The sequence below is a fragment of the Dermacentor andersoni genome, chromosome 2, assembly GCF_023375885.2.
Source record: "Dermacentor andersoni chromosome 2, qqDerAnde1_hic_scaffold, whole genome shotgun sequence".
Classification (NCBI taxonomy): domain Eukaryota; kingdom Metazoa; phylum Arthropoda; class Arachnida; order Ixodida; family Ixodidae; genus Dermacentor; species Dermacentor andersoni.
In genome coordinates, this window is record NC_092815.1 from 152,162,732 (window position 1) to 152,188,187 (window position 25,456).

At 45.6% G+C, this 25,456-nt stretch overlaps 1 protein-coding gene across 3 annotated transcripts in view; it reads right to left on the reverse strand.

Moving 5' to 3' along the window:
* The window catches only part of LOC126540579 (activating molecule in BECN1-regulated autophagy protein 1-like), a 150,369-nt gene that overhangs the window by 46,499 nt on the left and 78,414 nt on the right, over positions 1–25,456 (reverse strand). For all 3 annotated transcript variants that reach the window (XM_055076136.2, XM_050187417.3, XM_055076135.2), the window contains 4 exons: positions 23,701–23,881; positions 17,386–17,479; positions 4,678–4,854; positions 1,322–1,923 (listed from right to left, as the gene is read on the reverse strand). In XM_055076136.2, coding sequence (XP_054932111.1) covers positions 1,322–1,923; positions 4,678–4,854; positions 17,386–17,479; positions 23,701–23,881 — 1,054 coding nt within the window. The remainder of the gene's footprint in view (positions 1–1,321; positions 1,924–4,677; positions 4,855–17,385; positions 17,480–23,700; positions 23,882–25,456) is intronic.

The window sequence follows — 25,456 nt, forward strand, 5'->3', positions numbered from 1 at the left end:
ATCACGTGGCAAAAACTTTGCCCACGTGAGTTCGTGTCTGCCGCCATTACCTCGCAGCGCGCCCTGCTGTTGGTTCCACCCTTGTGCAATAGAAAAAGCCACGGAGAGCATCGTGAGTTGGCGCAGCACACCACAAGTAGCACCAGCCGCTTTGCGTCCGCATCCCCCACAATAGTGCCCCAAGGGTCCAGAGAAGAGGGAGAGATAAACAGAAACGAATAGCATAGCAATGCCCGCCCTTTCTACACCTTCTCAGCGAGTGTGGAAATGGGCTGCAGAAGCAGCCTTGAAGCAGTAGACGGCCCTGTTAGTAGAAGATGGTACCGACAAAGTGCAAAGCTGTGTCACTTGAGACAAAGGTGCAAATTTTGCAAGACTCAAAAAAGTACGAGCTCATGCAGGAGCACTGTGACCATGACGGCTGCAACAAGGGGCCATGCCAATCAACAGAAAAGGCAGGCTTTGTGCACCAGGGCAAAATCCCGCATGACAGGAAAACCAATACGATGGAAGCCGTTGACATTACCGAGCTCTGGGAGCACGCCGCAACTGACAATGAAACAGGCAGTGCTTCGATGAAGGAGTTTTTGAGTGCAGATTGTGCTGCCTTGCTCCGTGAGGAGACATCCGATGGGGCGATCGTTGGCGCGACAGATGGCAGTGTTGTGTGAGGGAGAAGATGACAGCAGTGGCAATGACAACTAGATTGACAATGGCCCGTCTTTGATACCGACCCCGATTGAGTCATTCATTGATTTCATGCAAGCTAGAGTATTGCTGCCAGTGTCCATGCAGCAGCTGGGCACGATGCAAATTGCGGTTGTGACCCTGAAACTGCAACCTGAAGCCAACATATTGCCAGTCCAGGTGCCCACTGGTGAAAGCAAGTGCAGATTTCTGGCTATTTCAATGCGCCTAATGCTTGACATACTATTTAGAGGTATAAATAAACGTTTTATTTTTCACTGCTTACTTTCTACGACATCCACTTTTAGCGAAGTGGCAAATTTGGTTTCAGAGCTATACAAGTATGTTCGATAGTTTTTCTCTCTCTTTTATTTTTTAAACGGCAGTTCAGATATAGCAATGATCGGTTATAATGATCAGAACATTCATTCTTATTGATATCGTTATAAGTGGACTGCACTGTATAACCTGTACCCAACCTTACTGTTAAATAATTTGAATTATTGATGCTGGTTATACGCATGAAAATACGGTATATTCAATAAATTGTTAAACCCGGTATTGTTATAAGTGGGCGTTGACTGCAGTTTCAAGAGGAGACTAGCCCTAAGAGGGCGTAACTGTAGTCACCAACCTCGGGAACAGACGGGTCCTCCTCCGGCACGACAGGGGGTGGCGAGGCTGGCCAGAAGCGGTTGCGCCGCAACATCCTCCTCCGTCTCCTGGACGACGACGAAGAGGAGAGCGATCTATTGCCAGCTGCATCAACTTCCATGTGCTCAAAGTCGAGGCTCTCTTCATCCGAGGAGTCCAGCGAGTCCGACGACGAGGACGACGAAGCCAGCGGATTGCCAGTCCTGGTGTCCACCAGTCGTACAGCATGGAGGCGCCTGCGTTGGTGGTGGTGCCGCCTCAGCCTCGGGCATTCCATCGGTCGATGAGACGGAGGAGGGGTAGCAGGAACGCCCGCTGGTCTTCCCAATGTGGGAGGAGCGCCGGCAGCAGCAGATGGCGAACCAGAAGTGCTACTGGCGGAGGAGTGCTCACGGCCGTGGCGGTAGCTGTGGCCGCCATGGTTCGTGGATGAAGATGACGACGACGGTGGGGATGACGAAGGAGGGCTACCGGAGTTGGTGGGGCCCGATGAGGTAGATGTGGCGTTCAGGTGGAGCTGAGTGAGCCGGTAATCAGCAGCCAGTATCCGCTGCATCTGACGCGTCAGTTGGAGACTCATCTCTGCAATGGCAATCAAGGAGAGAAGAGATAAACGATGGAGTTAAGCTGTGCAAATTGGCACTGGTTCACTTCCATGTGGCCACAGTGGGCCACTTAGACAATCTGTCCCTGACAGTAGCGAACCGTTTGGAACCGCTGTCCCACATTTGATTTTCTCGAACAGCTTACAAAGTTCAACCCACCAGTACGAGAGCTGCCAGAATCACATTTGTTTTTCACTGACCAGAAGTCACGCACTTCTGCGAACTCTTAGAGCTGTGAGCAGGTTTTTGCCCAGACCAGCACAAGCAGCCAGCAGACGACATCCGTCTGAAAAAGATTCGTACGACCCCTGCCGCAACGTTGTGAAAGATGCTGTGTGCTTTTGCGCATCTTGCGGCGCATTCAAGATAGCAAATATTGTGCACTCAGCTATCAGATCTGTTACATCGGTGTTTTCTGCACCATCATGCGAGCTTTCATGAGCTGTGCACTGCAGCTTTAGTCGTGTTTTTTAAAGAGACAAGCAGAGTGATGAGACGCACATGCTGGCTTTCCTTGATGCGTTTCGCAAAACCTCTCATGCTCATTGCTGTGTGTAGTAAGCAGATGGATTTCACTTTTTTAGGCGAGTGAAGCTGGCGTGTGTGGCTGTTTCTTACTGGTGGCTGGAGTGGTATACAATAACAATAAGACATTCATGTAATTCTGAACATGTGTTGATCCCTTCTGTTGCCATGTTCTAGTGTTTGCTTTCTGACATGCATGATTAGTAGATGGTGAAATTTTGCGACAAAACACACACGCTCTCTGTCCTAGCCATGCCTCACATGTTGTGATGCCATCGGCCCTTTCCCAGACGGGTCTAACAGGCTTCGAGGTCCCATACATAACGTAAATGCATTTTCTTAACCTAACGAGTGTCTTTTACGACATATAAATGTGATACACAACTGCATTTCTTTATTTTTTGTGAATAGCAATGCGGTACGTTTGAGATCTTGTTTGTGTTCGCGTAGAAATTTTGCTCCAATTTCGCACACGATGAGCTAGTTTACAGGATAGACTAGAGGGAACTGTGGCACTAGTGTCCATGGGAGCTGCGAGCAGGGTGGTTCAGGCAGCATGGGAGTGATGGGTAGTACATGAATTTACCTCAACTTTGTCCTGGCTTTAAACGGCTTCATGACTTTGCTAAGTGATTGTCTTCAAGAAAGTACTGCATTGTAAAAAATTACAGAAACATTAAAATTGGCCGAAGGCAGGATTCGAACACATGGACAAAGCGGAACCACTGCGATTAGCAGCGATTATGCATGCTGGCAGGGTCTTATTACCTAATACATTTAAAAATTGTATAGATTTATTTGAAATTTAGGCCAATGAAAGCAGGTAAAATGTAATAAATGAAGCCACAAGAACGTCTGAAGCCACAAGCATGAAGATCAGACAAATCCATGTACTAACCATCATTTCTACGGTGAACAGTCACAGTGTCAGAGTTCCCTCTAGTAATTACTGTAGGAAACTCCATGGCTTACAGTAGTTAAAAGTGGCACGAAAAAGAGAGGGCACGACATAAATTGTAGTATAACAACGCTTTGCAAACACGTACTAACGAGCTCAGGTTGCAACATTCCACTATGCAAGCTTCGTGGTTGCATTTGCAACGTGGCCTCTTGTCACGGTGCTTTCAGGTGAAACCTCCTCGAACAGTAGCCCCCAGCAGCTGGGTCATGTGAGTGTGACGTACCCTCTTGTCAGGGCTAGTCAGACCCAAAGCCACGAACGGTTTGCGGACATTCCGGGACGTACAGGACACCGCTGCCTGTCCTACCTGTAGATGTAGCTGCACTTTGGTCTTTTGTGCCTTACCTGTGTCGCACCAGTTTGCTTACACAGGTCAACACACCAGGGTTGGATCCAGAGTAGCATAAATGTGGGGAGGGAGGGGGAATATAACCTCATCAAATAATAGAGAGTGGAAAGGTGATTTTCTGCTTCCCTGTGACCACCATTTGCGTCGCGACATCACAACACGCAATCACCTCCTGGGGAACAAAATCGGAGCTGGTTCGCAGAAAAGCAGAACAACTATTATAGTGGAGTGTTTAGGGTGATCTGAAGCTTGCCAGTGTTTTTTTATAGGGTTGACAGGTTGAGGACCTTCATTTAATGCAGGAAATGAAAAGTCGAAATTGTCACACCAACATACCTGCCAACCTGCAAACTTTTAAAATTCGTAATAATTTGTAAAGTCCCTTGGACACACAGCACTACTGTCAGGAGCACCATGACACACTCACTGCCAGGAGGGGACACACAGGGTGTGTATGGGGTGAGGGGGGGGATAGCGCACATTCTTTAAACCTTGCCCTGAGCACACAAGCAGCAGCAAACTTGGAACAGCAGAGACTCACAAGGAAAACATTGTTTTTAGATTATGGCGACTTCTTCGACAACTTGCTGTTGCTGGTTTCCACTGCTTAAGGAACTTGTCCACATAAACTTGCTCAAATGAAGCACCCTTTCACCATCAGAAGACTTCCAACGAAAGTTTTGGAGATCGCAAGCGATACATTTCTTGCGAACAGAATGTATTATTTTTCATAACACTCGATGCAACGACACTCGCAGAATTTCAAAACGAGGCCACATTAGCAAATCTTACGGAAAATTACGGGTAGTTGGAAGGCAAACGTCTGTACTCCTTTAGCCTAATATTCATTTGCTGACCAAAGCCGTGCACTGTCCCCCTAGCACGTGCAGGCTCACCGACAAGCCAGAGGCAGTACGCCAGGTCCCAGTGCTGGCTGGGGGCCGTGTCGTCCTCTCCCTCTCTTCTGCGACGCTCGGCGGCTATGGATGACCGCAGCTGGTGGTCAGCTGCCTCCGCCTCCCAGGCAGGGCCTGCACCCGACTGGCTGGACCAGGGACCAGCTGCCACAGCCGCTGCGGAGAGGAAAACACACAGTGGCAAGTCTCGACAAACAACTCTCCACGAGGCCACAACACCACCTAAGCCTTGTACAACCACCATCAGACTTAATGGAAAACATATCTGCAGCGGCCAAACTTTAAAACAGACACAGGCTGTAAGGAGCCAACATCACATTAACCTAGCAGGTTCAAGTTACCTTCGCAGGAGAAGGGAGAAATGCACTTTTAAGACTTTTTCAACTCGATATGATGGCGACTGCAAAAAGAAAAGCTCACTTTTGCTTGTAATGCAAAACAGTACTGCAATTGATTGTGCAATATGTGCGGGTGAGTCTCGAATTGTTTTGTGGGGCATTTGTTGGAGTATACATTTGCAGGCGCATGCGAGCAACCTCCTTTTCAGAAGAAAGCAAATGCAGACCAAGCTGTCTTCATTTGTGAAGGTAGAGTGAAACCTCGTTATAACAAAACAGGATATAATTAAGTAATGGACTTAACGAAGCAAGTAAAATTGCCCTTAAAATCCTCACAGAGATTCACAATTTAAGCCTTCTTCTAAAGAAGTAAAGCTATTCTGCCAATACATGTAACAGACTGTCCACACTGATACAAATGGCAGCCATCGCAAAGGCAGTCGTGCTAAGAAGTCGTGTTGTGCACAATGAAAATTCTTTTGCTCGTTCACTAAGATTTCATTGCATACGTAGCCATGAAGCATTTCCACGGGCCACAAGGCCGTCTTCTTCCATGCATGCTTAAAGTTGTGCAACCCAATGGGCATATATTGCAGTAAAGGGCAATGATGGATATAATGAAGTACATGTAATTGATATCACATTTTCTGAACTTCCTTCAACTTTACCATATTGAGGTTTTACTGTACTCCCTGATAGCGGAGACATAGCTCTTTCTTCCTCCATTACCGCTGGCTTCATCTGAATTACTTCACCTTGGCGCTAGTTTATGAATAAGCTGCACAGCATGACATCAGCCAATCATAGTGGACCAGCCAATCACGACAGCTGATGGTGAGCGTGTACTCTCCAGTGGTAGCATTTTTTTTTTCTGCTGTAGCATCGGTAAAGTGTTTGAGAGGTGAAATGATCTTTTAGAGGCAATTTCTTGATATGAAGTTCAAATGTTGCGAGGCCCAGAAAAAACTTTTGTCTTACTTCTTTATAAACTCATAAAGAAAGACTAATTGATTCCTGCAATCGTTACCGGCGGACATCAGCGAGCCAGGCAGACATCAAAATGGCAAGAGGCAGTGACGAACAGCTACTGCCATCAAACAGCCACCTCTTCTCATATTAAGTCATTATCCAGGGAGGAAAATATGTTGGAGAGAGTGAAGAGTGCTGTGTTGTGTTCAAAAAGGAAAAGGAACAGGCTGAAACTTTCATTATTTCAATCCCGAAATCAGGCCTCAGTGGATAACTTGAAATTGACTGGTCGGCAAGAATGCGCCTGACCCAACAGGTCCCCCCGAATGTCACTCTGCTAGCTGCAGTGTCTGCTTCAGTGATGCTAGGAGACAGTGAACATGTTAACGAGGTGCAACATCCCTCCAAAGATAGTGTCACGTGGTAGTGACGGTTGAGGACACAGCAACAAAACTGTGAATGGCGAAACTAACCTTATGGGGCGAACCTGTGCCCAGAAAAAACAGGCTACACTCAATGCTCAACGAAAACGGCGAACACAGTCTGCGATCGGTGAAAATATGATCAGCAGGTCAAGTGCGTCGGCTTTTATACATCAGTCATAGAATGTTCCAGAGTAATCATTGGGACCCACGTGTCTTCCACAAAGTTCTACACTAATTACACAAGGTTCGGTGACAGACATCGGATGGAACCATCCATAACATTCCAGAAACTTCCGATACATGCAGGCGCGTCCTGCGCTGTGCGATAACATTTGTTAGGCGGTGAAATGTGGTCGCCCGATAAAGATAAACAAGTACACGTGTCAATAGCAATTTGTGGCCTGCCTAGGAACACTTTCAAGTGAGAACAACAGCTCACAATTTAAGATTACTGCATTTGCTAGATTCTAACGAGCACTTTCTTCGTGAAAAATTTACTAAAAAATGACATGTACATTAGTTACAAATATGAAACCAAAGCTTCAGTAGTGACAAAAGCTATCGTCACTGGCATTCTTAATTGCTGCAATCCAATCTAACCTAAACCTCAGCTGCTATTGTAGAAGCTGCAGTAGCTACAACATTGTTTGTGACCGCAACGAAGTTCATTAGGCTGCCATCATCAGCAAGGCGTTTAAGAAACAAGGTATCTCAAACACCATGGATGGCACCTAACATAAGAAGCTATGGCTGCTGATGGTGATGACGGCACAAGCCTAAACATTTCCTTATTTCTTGTTTCAAAGAACTACCTGGAAACAAATCAAAACAGAAACAAGGCTCTCAATGCGCCTCTCAGTGACTAAATTAGGAACTAGCTGTGAAGGCAAAGCACAAAAAAGACATCCAACCTTGTAGTTGTCCTTATATATTTTGCCTATGGAGTGAGCAATAGTGCAGTGAAACTGTTCAAAAATAATTGTCAGTAGGGATGTGCGAATACTCAAATATCACAAAATTGTACAGTGAAAGTTTGAATAATTCGGATTCGCGAATAGAATATCTGCTATTCGATTTTTCGAAATATTCAGTGTAGAGGCCCACGCAGTGAGACATGTTGCATGCTCCGCGGAGCCCCTTATGTGCGATGCTGCCCAAGCGAGCATTTCGATTCGTTTTTGGATGAAAGGCACGCCGAGCGAGTTGCAGATGGGCCATCCCAGCTGACACGGTAGAGGACTACGTCACTGCGAACACTCCCCAACATCGGCCCGATGCGGGGATCGCATACACAGTGCCTGAATGCTGCAATTCACAGAACGGCGCCGCATTGGCTGAGGCCACTTCCGTCAGTACAAGGTACACCTGGGTCGACAGAACCGATTGACACTATAACACGATGCGAGCAGAAGGAATGGCAACAAAAGCAGTGCATATTTTGTAACGTGCGAATGCAGGTGCAAAGATCAAGCTCATTAGCTGCCGATAAGCAAGCAGATCACATTGTATACGTGACAATGAAGTTTGCGCCACGTCAACAGCTGTCAATTTAACCTGCACACATGATCTTGCCGAATGCTTGCCACTAATATGTTAGTATGAGTGGCTCATTAGTGATTGGGACCGATCACTGATGAGCCACCCACATGAACATATCAGTGGCAAGCATTGCGCGAATTTCGGTCATGGCCACACTGCCCAGGTCGACCATCAGGCCTAATCAGCGCTGCTTTATCGGGTGTCAGTGACTAAACTTATGGTTTGGAGCCGAATTGACGCAGATCTATTTGCAGCAGCCACGCGACACTCCGAAAGCCGACAAACCACCTCGAAAATGAAAGCGAGTGTACGGGACAGCAACAAAGTTGCTCACAACTGCTATCTTTGCAACATGCTGTACAACAGTCTGTCATTCCCGACACCATTCGTAGATGCACATCAGTCCCTTTTTGTAACTTTGAGCAACCCGTCACAAGACTAGCTTTATATTCACACAGCGAGAGCGACAGTGTCATGGCAGGTTGCGTGCATTCACGTGGACGGCAGATTAATGCGGGGCAAGAGAGAGAGGGGGAGGAGGGAACATTGCACGACCTTGCTATGACCCTCCAAACTTCAGAATCTCTGACCAGTGGTGAATCATGCCAAACCTAACAATGAAAAGGTGTGGATGGCTCCTGCTCTTTGCTGTCGGTGCTGGCTAGGCGCAGAGTGGTGATCGAGTCACGGGATGATCAGTCCTTTCATCTGCCATGCAGGTTGACCTTATGATAACCCAGCTGCCATAAAGTTGTAATAGCTGTTCTGTGTTTTGGAGAAAAACTGGAAAGCAAAACCTTCTATGCAACGAATAAAACATTGCCACAAAACACAGGTCCACTATTAAACTGAGAACCTGATTGGTATTCAGTACGGCAGAACGTCACTAATTCATTAGTTCCAGAGAAAAATGATCACTTGATTCTATTCAACAGAAATTCTATTGATAAATAAAAATATTGTGCAGGCCTAAGTACACTAGAACTGAGCTGTAATCAGTGCTGGCATACAAATTTGTTGTTCCCTTTAGTAAGAATAGACCGTACTGTATGTCTTAATTTCTATGCACTTACGCTACCGATAGCTTGCTAAATTCTTGTTATTGTAATGAAGAGAAAGACACACTTAGGCTCGCACGCTCGGGCTATGGGGATGGGCAGAGCAGTGGCGTAGCCAGAAATTTCGTTCGGGGGGGCTCACGTTGCAGCTCGGCCTTCTCCTTAAGGGGAAGCTTTAGCTCGGGTGCTCCTATCTAAATACATGTAGAAGGAGAATTCGCTTTTCTTGGCAACCATGATGCACCAAATTTGCCGAAGTTTGTTGCATTTAAAAAAAGAAACTCAAATTCTAGGGACTGTTTGTTTTGAAATTTTCCTTTAGGTTATCAATTCTTTATTAATATATGTCAAAAATCGCCAATATTCAGTAAACGATACTATCAAGTTTAAAACATTGTAACTCAACAATGAAAAATGATATCACAATTCTGCGAATTGCATATAATAGTACATCTAAAGCGGGAAAAATTGGTATGTTACACATGAATCTCAAGAAATTTAGTATCATGGAAATACAGCTTTGGCAGAACCCTTGCTCACAACGTAACCAATTCACGTAACACACAAATTGAGACACCAAATTCGTGCGCTTTGACTGTTATAGTAGAAGACGTCGTTTACAGAAGCGCGAAATTTGTTCTTGATGCATAGCTATTAGATTGTAAACGCCGTGGTTCCATTTATTTTTCAAACTTTCGAATTTTGCAAAATATTTTAAGGGGGGACACGGGTTGTGGCGACCAAAAATCGCGAAAAAAACTCGATTTTTTTTCTTGCATTTTTGGAATGTACAGCTATTATTGCATCTATATTGTTAATTTCATACCGATAACATCAGTATTTTAGCCGCAGTGACGCCTTATACGACATGTACTAGCTGAATTTCAGGCGGAACTTGCGCTGAAACGGCATATTTTCCGAAACGCGCGCCTGCTCTTCCACGTGTGCTAGCGCGGACATCTTAGTCTCATTTGAAAGAGGCGACTTTTCCCTTCAAATTCCCGCCAGAACGGGCCCCATTCAGCCATTGGCCACTTATAAAATGCGCGGCAAAGAAAGGTACTAGAACGCCCTCCTATTCGTCACTCGGTGCACGTGACTTGAGCTTGCCTCCCGATTGGCGGAACTGCATGGGCATCGTCTGCTCCGCGCTTGGAGCCGCGCACTGAGGTGCGCCATCTTGCCCCAGTGTCAACGCGATATCTGAAACGGAGCGCAAATTTCGAACGCGGCACAAGTTTGGTGCGTAAAAAGTGGGACGGACACTCATCGGAAACTTCAAAAAACGCTGCTCAACACTGCAAGACGCTCAGGACGCCACAACCTCAGCGACCGATGCCGAAATCGTCGATGCAGCAACGGCAGGCCTAACGACCGCATCGGCTGCTGCCGACACTGTGACAAGTCCGCCTGCCGTTGACCCTTCGACCCAGCGCTCGCGTACGGCAAGATACGATCTACCGGCAACCCTCCAAGCGGGAGGAGGAGGAAGCGAAAGCCAAAGCAAAGCTATCGGAGTTGTCTTCCGCTCCAGCGACAGAGAGGAAACGCGAGTGTGGGTGACAGTACCGACGATGCACTTCGCCCGCCTGACGGGACTACGTTTACGATTGTGGATTTGAGTGCCGTGAACGCTTTATTAACATTTGCGGACTGCAACATCTGCAGTGGTGCCTTATAAATCGTCCGAGACGAGCGGGAATACGGACTCGCTGTGAAGCTGCGTTTTATGTGCGCAAATTGTGGAGAGATTGCGTCGGTGTGGAGCTCGCCGCGCGTTCAGTGCTGAACGAATGAAACCCTTTGCTGTGAACGTTTTGGCTACGCGTGCCATGCAGGCAACGGAGAACCGACAAACCGCGTTCAATGACGTTTGTCTCGTTGATGGGCATCAGCCGTCGGGCTCTTCACACGAAAACGTGCCAGAGCTACGTGAAGACGAAGTTGACGCCAGCGGCCGATCGCGCGGCGCGTAATCTGACGAGCGACTGCGCGCGGTCGGTTCGCGAACTTTACGCCGAACTGAACGTGGGTCATACTGGGAACATCGTTGTGTGCAACGGCAAGGGCCTCAAAGGACATAATGAAAGAACTATGTCTAAATCCGAGCGAGCAAAGTCGCACCCTCATGGCCGAGAAAGATAGGCGTCAAATGACAGCATCAGCCAAGAAATGCAAAGCATCAGAAAATTTGCGCCAGTCCCTCAAAAAGCGGCACACCGGGGCTGGGAGTCAGCAGGGCTACATGCCTGGTGCCTACTGAGCTGTTACAGCTGTAAATTTGTAAATAAAGTAGGGTTTTGCACGTTTTCTCACTTTTCTCAAAACATGTTTTTGGATCACTTCACTAGACTGTCGAAGTGATATCTCATGATCTAGAACAGCTAGAGCACTAATTCTTTTTTTAGCAGAAAGCCTAATCTACATATTACAAAGTGCTGAGAGCAGAATTTCAAATTTGCACGTATGTATATTTCTATTTTATGAATTTTCTTTTGGTGTGGTAGCCTTAGGTCAAGGAAAGAATTTTGACCACCTGCAGAATGGCTAATTAAAATTTCATTTGAAAACTTTTTGCAGCATTGCAGTTATTGCACATTATAGTATCTAGCTATGCAATAATATTCACTTTCTGCTGAGCAGTTTTTTTTCCATTGTCTCCGGAAACAATAGAGTGGCAGCACCGTCAATCTCCTGAACTAATGAACCTACAAGAAAGATTATTGCATATTTGAAATCAGCACGAAAAACTAAGTAAGCTTGTATATTTTCATCAGATTTGGCCATAAGATGCAGGTAAGAATCTCCACAACCCATGTCCCCCCTTAAGTAAACTTCAGGCCGTAAATCAAAATTCCGCTTTCAACAGACACTAGAATTCAACTTTCTCTCTCAAATGCAACACATCTTATTAAAAGCGATCCAGAGGTTTTCTCAGAAAAGCGTTTCTGCATTTTATATGTATTTGAATAGGCTGCGTCGAAGTTGGGCCCGAGCTAAAGCTTCTTCATAAACAATCTGTCGAGGGATCAAATACATGAATAATAACTGCATTGCGATTGCCAAAGATGCTGCAACCGAATTGTTGAATGCTACGCACTGTCAAAACAGGTAACATATGTATTTTTCTCATAATACCCGTATGTGCCAAAAAATATGCCCAATATAACTGATATCAATGCTTCCATGTTTTTGTCTATTTAATAACTAAAGAAAATATCACACGAACTTTAGAACTACATCAGTTCGAAACCAGCTAAGCAGTGCATGCCACTGATACGAAAAATGTAACGCCCATGAAATCACCAAGTTGAGGACAAATATGTTAATGAAACTGCCATTGAAGAACCTTGCTTACATTCTTGTACACATGCAACGGCCAGTGGAAAATCTCAATGACGCTGTCATTTGTTCCAACGTATTACGCAGGAGCAGCTGTCACCAGTCGTGTATCGCGAGTATTGCGAGTATTGCGAGGTTGTGTTTCACCGAAATTATAGTCGCAACAGAGAGCACGTATAAAAAGCAGGAGTTCTTCATAATATACGAGGGTGAGTCAAATGAAAGTGAGCCAATGCGAATATATGACAAACAGGGTACTTTATTTAAAAGTAGTCTCCATGAGCATTTAAACATTTGTCCCACTGAGTAACGAGCCGCGCGATTCCAGTCTCATAAAACTCCTTGGGTTGCTGCTTTAAAAAGTCTCCAACTGACTCTTTCACGTCATCGTGCGGCATGAATCTGGTTCCCTTGAGCTGTTTCTTCAGGTGCCCCAAGATATGGAAGTCGCAAGGCGACAGGTCTGAGGTGTATGGCGGATGTTTCAGCGTTTCCCCTTAAACTTTGCCAGTTTTGTATTACCCACATCAGCGACTCCATTGTCATGGAACAAGATGACCCCATTTGTAGATTTTCCACGTCGTTTGTTCTTGATTGCGACACGCAGCCGATCCGCCGTTTCACAATATTGAAACTATTGATAGTCTCTCAAGATTTAGCAAATTCTATCTGACGATCGAAAAAAAAGTAAACAACACCTTTCCGGCGGAAATGACGGTCTCTGCTTTCTTGGCGGTGGTGAATTCGAATGTTTCCACTGTAACTTTTGCCGTCGTGTTTCATGCTCGTAGTAGTGGTACCATGGTTCGTCCCCGATCACAATTGCAGACAAGAAGTCGTCACCCTCATTGTGATACCAGATCAGATCAGTCAAGGCAGCGCCGAACTTCTCCGTCCTCTGGCGGTGGTTCAATATCTTGGGCATCCGTTGCGTACACAAGAGCTGATAACCAAGATGTTCATAAATTATGGCGTGAACCGAACCGTGACTGATGTTCACATGCTCTGCCAGTTCACCGATTCTTATCCTCCGTTCTTGGCTCATCAGCTCATCAACCTTTGCAATCTTGTTGGGGCTGATTGCATGGTGGCTTTGGCCTAGTCTTGGATCGTCTTTGCAACTTTCACGTCCTTCCTTGAACCATTTGCTCCAACGTTTCACAGTGGCCAATGAAATGCAATGTTCAACGTACACGGCGACTAATTTCTTTTTAGGAAACTGCATCAGCAGTCAAAAACTTCACCGCACCACGCTACTCAACTTCTGGAGCGTGCATTACGTCACGCAATCATGTTAAACCCAATGTATGAGAGCATTAAAGAACATTTATCCTCACACCTGCGTGTCACTTTTGTAAATGAGAGATGCCTGTGTGCTACGCGCATGCCTCGCATATAATAAACCGAACCATTACTGCGCGGGGTGGGTAGGCTCACTTTCATTCGACTCGTCCTCGTAATTATAAATGTGAAGATACGATGGAATATAGAAATGCGAAGATACAGCTTGATAAAGGGCAAAAAGGTGTCACTGGAAACAAAGTTCACTGCACATATACAGAAAACCTCGCAACAAGATATTTAAATACACGTCTAAGTCGCCAATAAATCTACGTATCTAAGGAAAAGTCACTGTATATGATGCGCCAAACAAGGCAAATAAACATGTTGCTCAATCACAGATTCACAGAATTTTAGATCCCGCCCCCATTCCATCCACTCCCCCCAATGTATCACGTGTGACGGAAGGCGCCGCGTTTCCTTCCCGCTTCTCTCTTCACTGAGCCACCATAGTCGTCTCACCCATTCCAGCCCCCCATTCCCCTCCCCACGCTTTCACTCGCACATACAGCATGCGGCACGCGGTCACGATGTTGTCGCCCTTGGACTTTATACAGAACATGAGGGCGACGACAGGAATGCGCCTGGAGTGTCCATATAATTGCTAGGGCAATAATATAATAAGAGTGTCCGGACATGAAGTGTTCCGTGGCCCATTACTTTCCGCAAAAGAAGTAACAAAATCAAACTTTCACCATGCGACAATTCACTGCACCGCAACATGCCTTTTTTTTTTCCTTTTGTGGGGCGGGGGCACCGAAATAAAAAAGCACAAGGGAAAGTATCTTGGCCACAGTCGAATGCCTACTTTGGGCACCTAACGTGGCTACCGAAGGAGGAATGAGGAGGAATGAACGTTTATTGTGAAAAACAGCGAGAAAGTGCTTTCTTCGCCCTATAGGTAGGCGACTCTCTTAGTCCAGAAACCCGTTGACTAATGCCGCAGCCTGGGCCTGGTCCACCAGACTTCACTGATCTTCCAGGCTCTGTGCCTTTAACATTGCCTCCCATGTTCCTTCAATCGCTTGTAGCGGTTCTGAAGCATCATCTTGACTGTTTTTCTCGCGGTGTGGGCCCACCAACACCATGTGTTGGAGGGTGTCTGGTACATCACAATATCGGCATAGGTGTTATAATTTGGTGGGGTGTATCCGGTGCATGATAATTCCATGGACATATTCAAGAAAACGTGAGACGCTTGGTACCCAGAGAACCATACGCATACTGCTCGGTATCCTACACCGGCGAGCCAAGACTTTCCGGAGAGGTTGCGCTCCAGCGAACGCGGTGCAATCCATTGAGTCCCCATAGTGATGGCGGCGAGCGACCATTGTTTCTTTTTCTCGTCTGCTAGCCAGAAAGCGTCTGAAACTCTGCCAGACAAAAATCCACTCGGCCAGAGAAAACCGAACGCTCACCAAAGTGCGCCGTGCAGTGGTCGGGGCAATACGAGAAAAACGCATGCACTCCGGTTGGCTCTGGCAACCCGTGGGTAGGGTAGCAAGAACAAAAAAAAATGAAGAGGCTCAATGTCAACGTAGAAAAAATAAATAAGAACATAGTTACCCTTGCTTGCTTTACTGTCTTTACATGGATGCTCTGGCGTAGGTAATAAAAATGTTAATTTTTTACGTGACATGATGGCGCAAATGAACCACCACAATGCTTCGTCTCATCGGACCTCGCTGCGTGCTTTGGCAACTTGTGTGACAGTGTGTTGATTTGGCTTGCCTCGTTGTATGTTCCGATGTACGACGTTAAAAAAGTAAATCACCTTTGGCATCAAACGTTTATAACAACAATAAACCGCCAAAGTTCCGTAATTGAACATCTAAAGCACAACTTTGGAAATGCCAATGCACCTTTCACATCAAAAATTTGAGAACTTTATACCCATAAAGTTTCAGAATTGACATCCATGCGCTCCGTAGGTTCCGTGGACTCCGCGAGATGCCACGGCGACCCAGTTCACCATCAAAACGCCCTTGAAACTTTGTGCTCGGATGGGGCTGCTTGCGTTTTATGACTGCCGGTGCATGGGCATTGCCGTGAAATCCAGCATGAGTTCACAATGTTCACGGTGAAATGTTTTTTCGAGCGTGAAAAAGACATTTTAGACAACATCCAGAATGATTTCCAGCGCCGGGGGTTGCTTTGGTCGGCAGTGCATGGACAGCACGAAAAAATTTCAGGGGGGGGAAAGCGGCTGGAGCCCTGGCTACGCCCCTGGGACAGAGGGGAGAAGAAGTAGAAGTAACAGGTGTCTAGCAGACGGCCAATTGTCTGCTTTCTCTCCTTTATAATGGCGCAGTCTGACACTACACCATCACATTTAGAGACTATGACCACTTTACATCCACGACAGTCAGCAATGCAGCCTACAAGCTCTCCATCACTTGGGCACATAAAAGCACCGGCTGATTGGGTGATGCCGTCGTCTTCACTCCAGCCAGTGGGAATCGCCTGGCAAACCGCTGCTCCTGCGGTTAGCCACAGCCAGGCGGCCTCCGAGCACACACTTTCCGGAAGCTCCGTTCAAACCATAACAACGGCTGGCCGAAGCGAAGTTCAAGCTCATGAGCAATGGCCATCTATGCCTCTGAACATCACGGGCCCGTCGAGCTGCGATGATGGGCAGCTACTACTCCACAACCGTGATCCGTCTACGGATTGTGCAAGCGATGTACTTCAGGACCCATCCGAGGTGTACGTCAGGATTTCACAGCAGTTGTTGGCCGAATGTGTGACCATTCGCCCTGCACTGAGCGAGGTCTCACTAAAGGAAGCCAAGGCGGCTAGCGTCGCTGAGGCCGTAATTATTGAAGATGTTATCATACCGCCCAAATCTCCCTATCAGACGGACCTGAGACCACAGACTAAAGCGCAGAAAATATTGCAGCTTCTGACCAGACATCGCTTTTGACTCTGCCTTCGGACATCTCAGTAGCAGACGACTCAACAGCAGTCGGCATTTTGTAGAGCTTGCCAGATTCGAGTGTATCAGCGAGCCTTGATCAGTCACTGGCAACGTTGTGAAGACGCACATGACGTTTGAGCAGAGGATTTTGCTGTTTGCACGATGCGTCAGTGCAGCCAGCCGCTGCTCAGTATTCGAGACCTCCTGTTGTGCTTTGACAAATGGGACAAGCGACCGAAGCGCAACACTCATTGCCGATCCCCAGAGAAGCCGCTTGCACACGGAACAGCCCTAATGACAAAGACTCCCATTCCCAAGTATTGTCAATTATTGATTTCCATCACCAGCGCAGCCTCACAGCCACTTGAGCAATTTACTGCAGCGTGGCACGTGTAATGAAGAGAAAGACACACTTAGGCTCGCGTGCTTGGACTGTGGGGATGGGCAGGGGCAAGAAGAAGTAGAAGTGAACAGGTGTTCTGGTGGACGGCCTATTGTCTGCTTCTCTCTTTTTGACACTATTGAAACCTAGGAAATTCCCAAGCATATACAGCAGTGTATTCTCTTGCCTAAAACTTGTAAGCATTACATTTCGTAAAAATTTTCTAATCGATATTCGATTCGAAATCTACTATTGGGTGCACCCCTATCTGTTAGTGACTGCCCATAACAAATTTAATTTCCTCTCCCAGTGACTTCCGTTATAACGAGAGTCTGCTGTAGCTGTTCCAGCTGTGCATGCAAATCGAAGTGCTCACCTTCATAAATCTGCTCCCTAAGGCTGGTCAGGCGAGCGCGGTAGCCGCTGACATTCGCCAGGCGCTCCAGGATCTCTGTGATGCGCAGCCGCACCTGCGCACACACCACACATACAAATGGGAGGGGGAAGGGAGGACGCCACACTCACTGCAAACCAAAACAGCCGCGCAAAGCCACGAATCGATGCACACAACTCCATTTGCTTGCATCCATTTGAATTTACTAACTTCGAAAGGTTAAAATCTGACAACTCGGGTCGTCCCATAAGTCTGCTGACTAATTTTTCAGACCCATAATTTTTTTTTTAAGCCTGCTCAATTGCAGCGAAACCTCGATATAAAAAAACCTTGATTTAATGAAATTTGCAATGCAACAAACTATTTTAATTTCCCCATCTTAGTTCCACTGAAAGCCGTGGACTTCTCTTCACTATTTGATGAAGTAATCTTGTGACAAACTTTCAATTTAACTAAGTTATCGGCCATTTCAAGCATGTACTTGAGGCTTGTATGGCTGGTAAATCTAGCAAAAAAAACTATAAAATGTCGGCCGAGGAAAATGTTACTTGCAAGCGTCCTTTTGCAAGAAAAGTTTAAGTGGAAAAAACACCGTCGATGCATGCATAGCGGTCACGTAATCTCAAGTTTCTGAGGCACAGTGCATTCACTCTCGTTGCGACAGCAAGTGTTCTTGGTCATCTAGTGGTATCTTTGCCTGAGCACATGCGACACCCATATAACTATGAACCTTACTTCGTGCAGTTCTCCCTATTGCTACTGCAATCAATGCCCCGCCTTTCTGGCGAAAGTGCAACATCTTTATTTTTCTGAAGAAAATGATCCGTGTCTTTTTGCACCTTTGTTTTTAATTTGAGGGCGCCAACTGATGACAGCTGCGGGCACTAAGCACGGCCAGCTATGGCGTCCAGGATTTACGGCTTTGCACGACACAGCACGCTAATCTCAGACACCGTGAGCCACACCTATGCACTGCTATTGGAGCGATCTGCACCGCACACGCTAGCACTCATAACTGCACTATTATGGCCCGACCTTCTTGCGATTTGTTTGTAAATTTGTTTGTAAGTGATTAGCGATAAGATACTAGTCGACTTGCATTAATTTGAACCCGACGGGACCAACGAAAGTGATTGAATCATCTGGCAGTTTGAATTAAACAATATGCAGGAAAAAATGTCAATGCACACCGCTGATTCATTTGGTATTATTTTCCGGATTCTACCGTGCTTCACAATCAAACTCACGGCCGCTTTCTATAAGTCAAAAGAAGAACACCTATGTATAAATTACATTAAATCTCCAAAAAGTAGAAATATACCCACACTGATTTTATTAGCAAGAAAAGTCGGCAAAGGTTTAATACGTGTTGCACAGTGGCGATCTGTTTCCTATTGTCAGCTTCAACGCAATATATTTGTGTTATGCGGTAAAGCATACAGACGCTGCAAAGGCAATATTGGTATTGTGTCCAATTGCACCACACAGGCAACCCTCGGCCCAATGTTCTCAAAAACGAGACGGCGCGGCGCGTGCTAGAATCGGGTAAATGCCGCATCAGACAATGTGAGCTATGGTTAATGCTTGAAAATCTTCCTAAGGCAGGCTGAAAATAGGTGTTTTTGACAAGAGATGACGTGTGTTCAATGAACTCACTGTTGCCCAAGCTCCGCGGAGACAAACACCGCCACTAAAGGGGCAACCGTATAAGTCAGGGGCATGTATGCTGACTGATGAAGTTCAAAGTATGTGGCAAAGGCTAAATTTAGGACCAGAGTAATGAATGTTAGGAGCCACAAAAATGCATGGGCATTTCTCACTTTAACACCTAGAGGGAAATCTGGCGCCACCATCTATGGGAGTTTCCTAAGGGGCGCTGTGCAATCATGGGAATGATGGCATATGTGTCTGCGAGGCTTGTGTTGGCTGGTATTGTAAAAGGCTTCGTCTAAAACATGGATATGGCTGTTCAATGAACTCACTGTTGCCCAAGCTCCGCCGAGACAAACACCGCCACTAAAGGGGCAACCGTATGAGTCAGGGGCATGTATGCTGACTGATGAAGTTCAAAGTATGTGGCAAAGGCTAAATTTAGGACCACAGTAATGAATGTTAGGAGCCACGAAAATGCATGGGCACTTCTCACTTTAACACCTAGAGGGAAATCTGGCGCCACCATCTATGGGAGTTTCCTAAGGGGCGCTGTGCAATCATGGGAATGCTGGCATATGTGTCTGCGAGGCTTGTGTTGGCTGGTATTGTAAAAAACTTCGTCTAAAACGTGGATATGGCTACACGAATAATGCGTTCTGAAAGCAAAATCTTCATAAAAAATGTTCATTCACCAACATTTCATCTCCCGATGAAGTTTACTCACCTACAATACATAATCAAGTGAAGAATAGCAAGAACAGACGAGAAACTCTTCCAAATCGAGCGCGTATCTTGTCATCTGTCCTCCACTTTTAGCGGCCCACTGATAACTTTTAAATTTCATATAATTGTACATGCAGTAACAAGTTCTCATAATTAAAAAAGACTTGTTTTTGTGTAACATTAGGAGTAACACAGTTTTTTTACGCGCTGTTTTAGTAGAAATGAGCCATTGCAACAGATAGAATGGTGCTTGGCAGTTGCATCTTCAAGGTGTCCTGGCTCTCCAAGAATGATGTCAATCCAAAGCCACAATATACCGGCATTCCCATGCATACCACAGCACAGCAGCGCCAGATTTCCCTCTAGGTAATGTAGTGAGAAACTCTATGTGTACGAGTGCCGGCAGGACCACTGGTCGAAATCGAGTAAGCCGAAAAATTGAATTAACCGAAGTTGAATTAACGAAAATATACTGTATCCACCAAGAGTAATGTGACAATTTGTGAAATGATTTTTACTGCTGAAACCTTAAAACTTTGAATTGACGAAATTCGTGATTCAACCAAATCTTTTGTTGCATGTGCATCATTATATAAAGGATCGACTGTGGTTAATTTTCAAATATGAATATTAATACTGTCACATTCGATTCGTATTTGAAACTGCGAATATTTGCCAATCTCTACAGAAAAGCAAAGTTATGGGCATTAGTTTCCTGCACTAATGACGATTTGGTGTTTCTTCTTTGTACCCAAAGGTTATGCAAATAGGGGGTTTCAACTGTGAACAACCAACTTGTGCGTATAGCAATCGATGGCAGACTAAAATTTGGATGTTATGGTAAGAGCAGGTCACTTCTGATTAACCACTGACACATTGTCTAGGTTATGGTGGTACCGAATCTTAATCCTGATAAATGGTTCTAAATTACTTACTTTGATGGCTTATTGAATTAAAGAAAATGAAAGAAGCTGAATGTCACCCTGCCTATACATGCATGCTGCTGAGCCAACAATATGTGAGAACTGGGCCAAAACACAAGCTCAGCTAGCAATACCACTCCTGAAGGAACAGACACAATATAGGTATCCTTCTAAAATGATTGAAGTAGAACCTCATTCATAAGTTTAGGAAATGAAAAGCGAGACAAAAACGCACTAACCGCAAGAACATACTATCTGAGTCACTAAAAAATTTGGCAGAGTGAAATGTTGACATCTACGCCATTCGATGCGTTGCGCGAATTGTTTCAGCACAAGACGCCGACGCGCGCCAAGCTGGCAGGGCCCAAGTGGTCCGAGATGGTGCGCTGTCATTTTTGCGGCTTCAGCAAGCTCACGTTTGCACTCCTCAGATTCAACCTCGGTCGGCAGCTTCTTGGAGTGGGGCATTTTGGCGGGAAATCTTGACATACCCAATGAGTGCAAATTGTTGTAGTACGAATCGCTGTCATGTGTTCAGCGGGTAGTGTCTGAGCAACCCGAGACGCACGTCGTCGTCTTCCTATTCCGTAATGTTTTAAGATGGCAACGGAAAATTGAAATGAAATTGAGCCACAGTACGATGCCTACAATGCTGTCCGAGTGAAACATGATGCTCGCTTCCCGATGCCTGCAGCAGGGAACGATGGCACATTTGGATTATCACCTATTCAAAGCGTGCAGTATGCATCCAATGGCACTACGCCCCACAGGCTTTGAAACAAATAAGTGAAGATGCTTATCGCGATAGGGTTGGCTGCAATAGCTGTGATTGCGGCAAAGGACGACCCAGGAGGAGATTTGCTGGTACTGGAATAGGAAACTGAGTAGCCGCTGCAGAGGATGGCTACTGTTCCCGATCATGGGTGCCATGCACCTTTTCGTGTTTACACAGCCTCTAGCGAGTGAAAACATATCATATGATCGTAGTTTGGTACACAATGTGCCAAACGTTGGAGCCTAAAAATAAGTATTTTCTGGCATCATCATCATCATCATCATCATCATCATCATCATCATCATCAGCCTAGTTACGCCCACTGCAGGGCAAAGGCCTCTCCCATACTTCTCCAACTACCCCGGTCATACGAATTGGCAAATAAGAAGCATAAATGTATTGGGTCATTTTTTGTGTTGTCAATCACAAATGTTGGCACCAGGAAATTGTACGTAAGGGGATCGTATCAACAAGGTTCGACTGTGGTTTACTACAGAATCTTGCATCTCTGTGCATGCACAAACAAAGCTACTGCTTTCAAGGTGGTCAGGCGGCACCGGCCGTGTTGAGTGACCAGAATGAAAAGACATTCGATTACAGGTGTGTGCTGTCTGTAAGGCTACCAAACTTTTTGTGCCTTAGACAACATAGAAATGTACATTTCTTTCCCCCCACAGCCATGCAGGAAGGCAGTTAGGCAATGTCTGTTTTATGCAGTTGACTTCAGAGAAACTATGCAACTCTGACACCGAGGCTTCACAATGTCGATGAGGAATATGCTAGCAATTAGGAAATTGTAGAAACAAAACAAAGTACAGTGAAAGCGTGTTACTACAGACACCACATTAATAAACTTTTCAGATTAGTAAACCTTTCAGAAATGCCCTGCTGACTACTGATAGCTTAAATGTAAAAATATTTCAGTACTACGATTTTCAGAATACCGGACTTCTTAGAATCATGATAGTTTTTATGTCATGCTAACAAAACGTCGGTACTACGAATTAATACTCCGAAATCTAGGGATTCTTCGGATTTCCGTCTATCTTTCATGGCAGCAGACAAGGCAAAGGAAGCGAATGCTGCAACGCATGGGTTATAAAAACCTAAGACACGCAGAGGACAAAAAACACGAGATGGTGGGAGGAATTTTTTTTTTTTCTATTGCAGAGGGGACAAGGCATCAGGTTTTACAAGCAGATGCTCTGCCGAGACAAGTGTCACCTAGCAACCGAGGCGCATCCCTTCCTTTTTTCAGCCTTCTTCCTGCTGCCATACCAGCTACGCGAACAGAGAAATGCAACATCTGTGCTCGCAGGGTTGCCACACTGTCGCACTTTCCGGATGGTGTCATTTACATGCGCTTGTATTTCAGAATAGCTCAGGTGTCTACCTCGAGGGAGACCACCGGTGGTGTCCTTGGCAAGGAACATGAAAAACAAAGAAACAAAAACAATTGGGTTTAGGTGGCAACACGGAGCTTCCTAACTGTAAGTGGTTTTCTTGGAATCAGCATCTCTATTGCATGCACCGCTCTTGCTATTAGCGGCGAGAATTTGGAGTGGCACCCTCTCGCGAGTGACGTCACGGCCAGGACGCCAAAAAAACCCGCAATGGGCTCATCTGCACTCCTTCGGCTGGCACTGTAGCGTTGAATTTGAGAACTGTATTGTTACCTAAAAAATAAGCTCTTTGAATACATTTTCGCAAACGAAGACAATGTAAAAATATATTTGAGACGACCTCCCTAAGTATACAAGCAGAGGGAACGAGAGCGAAGAAAAGAAAACGCTGCAGAAGGCACCCGGACACTGCCCAGACTGCAGCAGACAACAGGCATGAGTCCGTGCCCTGACGTCACGCGAGTGGCGCTTGCAGCGCCCCTGTAGTTCGTTCTCGAGGCTAATACAGTGCTTCGGTGGTACATGGCAGCAGAATGTACAGAAAATAGCAACAGCTTGAGCTGAGAGCCAACAGCGACGTTTTCGTGGATAGCTTATACAGAGACAATCAATGAACTAATGGGCGAAATGGTTCATTTTGGGGCTTTCACCATGACGACATTTCAGAAAAACAAACAATTTGCCACAGTCCTCAGAAGTTGGTCATACTGAGCTAAAAAGTTATTCAGCAATTTTCAGCTTCGAAGACTCATGTCCCCTGTACTCATCATGATGGGCAGTAGTTCAGTGAAGATGAAATGCCAGGCAGCTTGCCACTGACCTGGTGGATTTGCTCCCGAGCGACAGCCGTGGTCAGGGCAGCACTACTCAGGCTCTGCAGCGACATCTGCAGACGCGCGAGCAGCGACACTAGCGACAGTGACACATCTGGGTGTGTCGACGGCAAGCCCGCTCCACGACCCGACGAAGACGAGGCCGTTGATGAAGGTCCAGCAGAGGAACTGCATGAAATTGAGGAGCTGAGCTTTTGAGACCGATACCCCTAGAAAAAAAAATAGATGAACTGCCTCTCTGGTCTCCAACAAGCACAAAAAGCCAACGGGCATGCTGATTCATATAGTGACACATACTATTATCGTATTTACCTGATTCTAATGCACCCTCGATTATAATGTGCCTTCTATTTTCATGCCCACAACTTGGAAATGCAACATCCTCGACTGAGACAAACACCTCGATTTCGTGCTTCAAGGAATTATAAATCCGATGCTTTTGGTTAGGAAGGCTAGGTGGGCTAGTTGGAAAAGACGAAAGAGACACTCTACAAAACTGTCTTTTGCTGTGCTCTAAGTATCAACACTATAATGCCCCTTTGGTTCTTCCCTCACCAGTTTTTCATGGTCTGAGGGAGAGTAATGGCAATATGCTAGCACTTTAAAAAAAGTGGGCTGGAGATTGCTCATCATTGCTATCAGAGAACTACTTCTCAGCATCGAAAACACACAGTATCTCATCTCTCGTGCTTTCTATGCATTAGAGATACAGCATTTATTGGACATATTGCAAACCATGGCAGCTTTAACAAACTTGCAGAGCTTGCACACAACTACTGCAGCTCCCACAGCTGCGGGGATGTGTGGATTGAAGAGTATTACAGGAATTTTTTCTTCCAATGATAATAATGTGTCACTATTCTAGTATATTTGCTTTGCACTCAAATTTAATAATGCAAGTCATCTTTCAGTACTTTATTTTTTCCTTTTACAATATAAGTGTGTTATACCCCTGTCACACTGGACGTTTTAATGTCATTCGAATCGAATGGCATTAGCATCAAATGACATTATTCAGCCGCTACACAGCTATATTTAATGCCGTTAAAATCGAATAACTTCTGTAATCGAATGAGTTCGAGAAACTCATTCGGCTTTGCAGTCGAAGCGAATGTATACACTCCACCCCAGAGACAAGACAAAATATGACATTAAGCGTTTGTAATTTCAGAAGTGCTCGTGTAAAGACGCAATTAATTTTGCGTGGTTTAAGGAATCTGTCATTTTAACTAGAGAAAGACTGCACGGCAGGCTGTCCCAAAATGTTTTACTCTCCACCTCAGTGGCGTGTGGTGGCCGTCGCTTTACTAGTCGGCCACACTGTAAACAATCGGGCGCCTTTGTGCGTGTTTTTTTTTGGAGTCTCGAATGGCATCTGCACCTATTCGATGATCAAGCCTCTGATTAGTATGCGTTGCTCGCAATGGAAAGCACACATCAACCTACTGCCACTGAGCATCATAGTTCAGCGCTGCCATGTCAGTCATATTGTTCGTCTGCAATTTATCAGCTATGGCTATTAAGCTGGTTAAGCCTTGTTTGGCTTATAGTGGCCAAATATTCTGGAATTATAAGTTTTATATATGTGTTATTTTAGTGGACCGACACCCTGTAGTTATATTAAAGCAAACAGATTTATTTTTCAGACATTCTACACAATGCCTGTTCAACTTTTCTCGCTATCTTTTTTTTTTGCAATGATAGCCATTGATATCATGAGCGAATTACATTACTTTTTCCTGT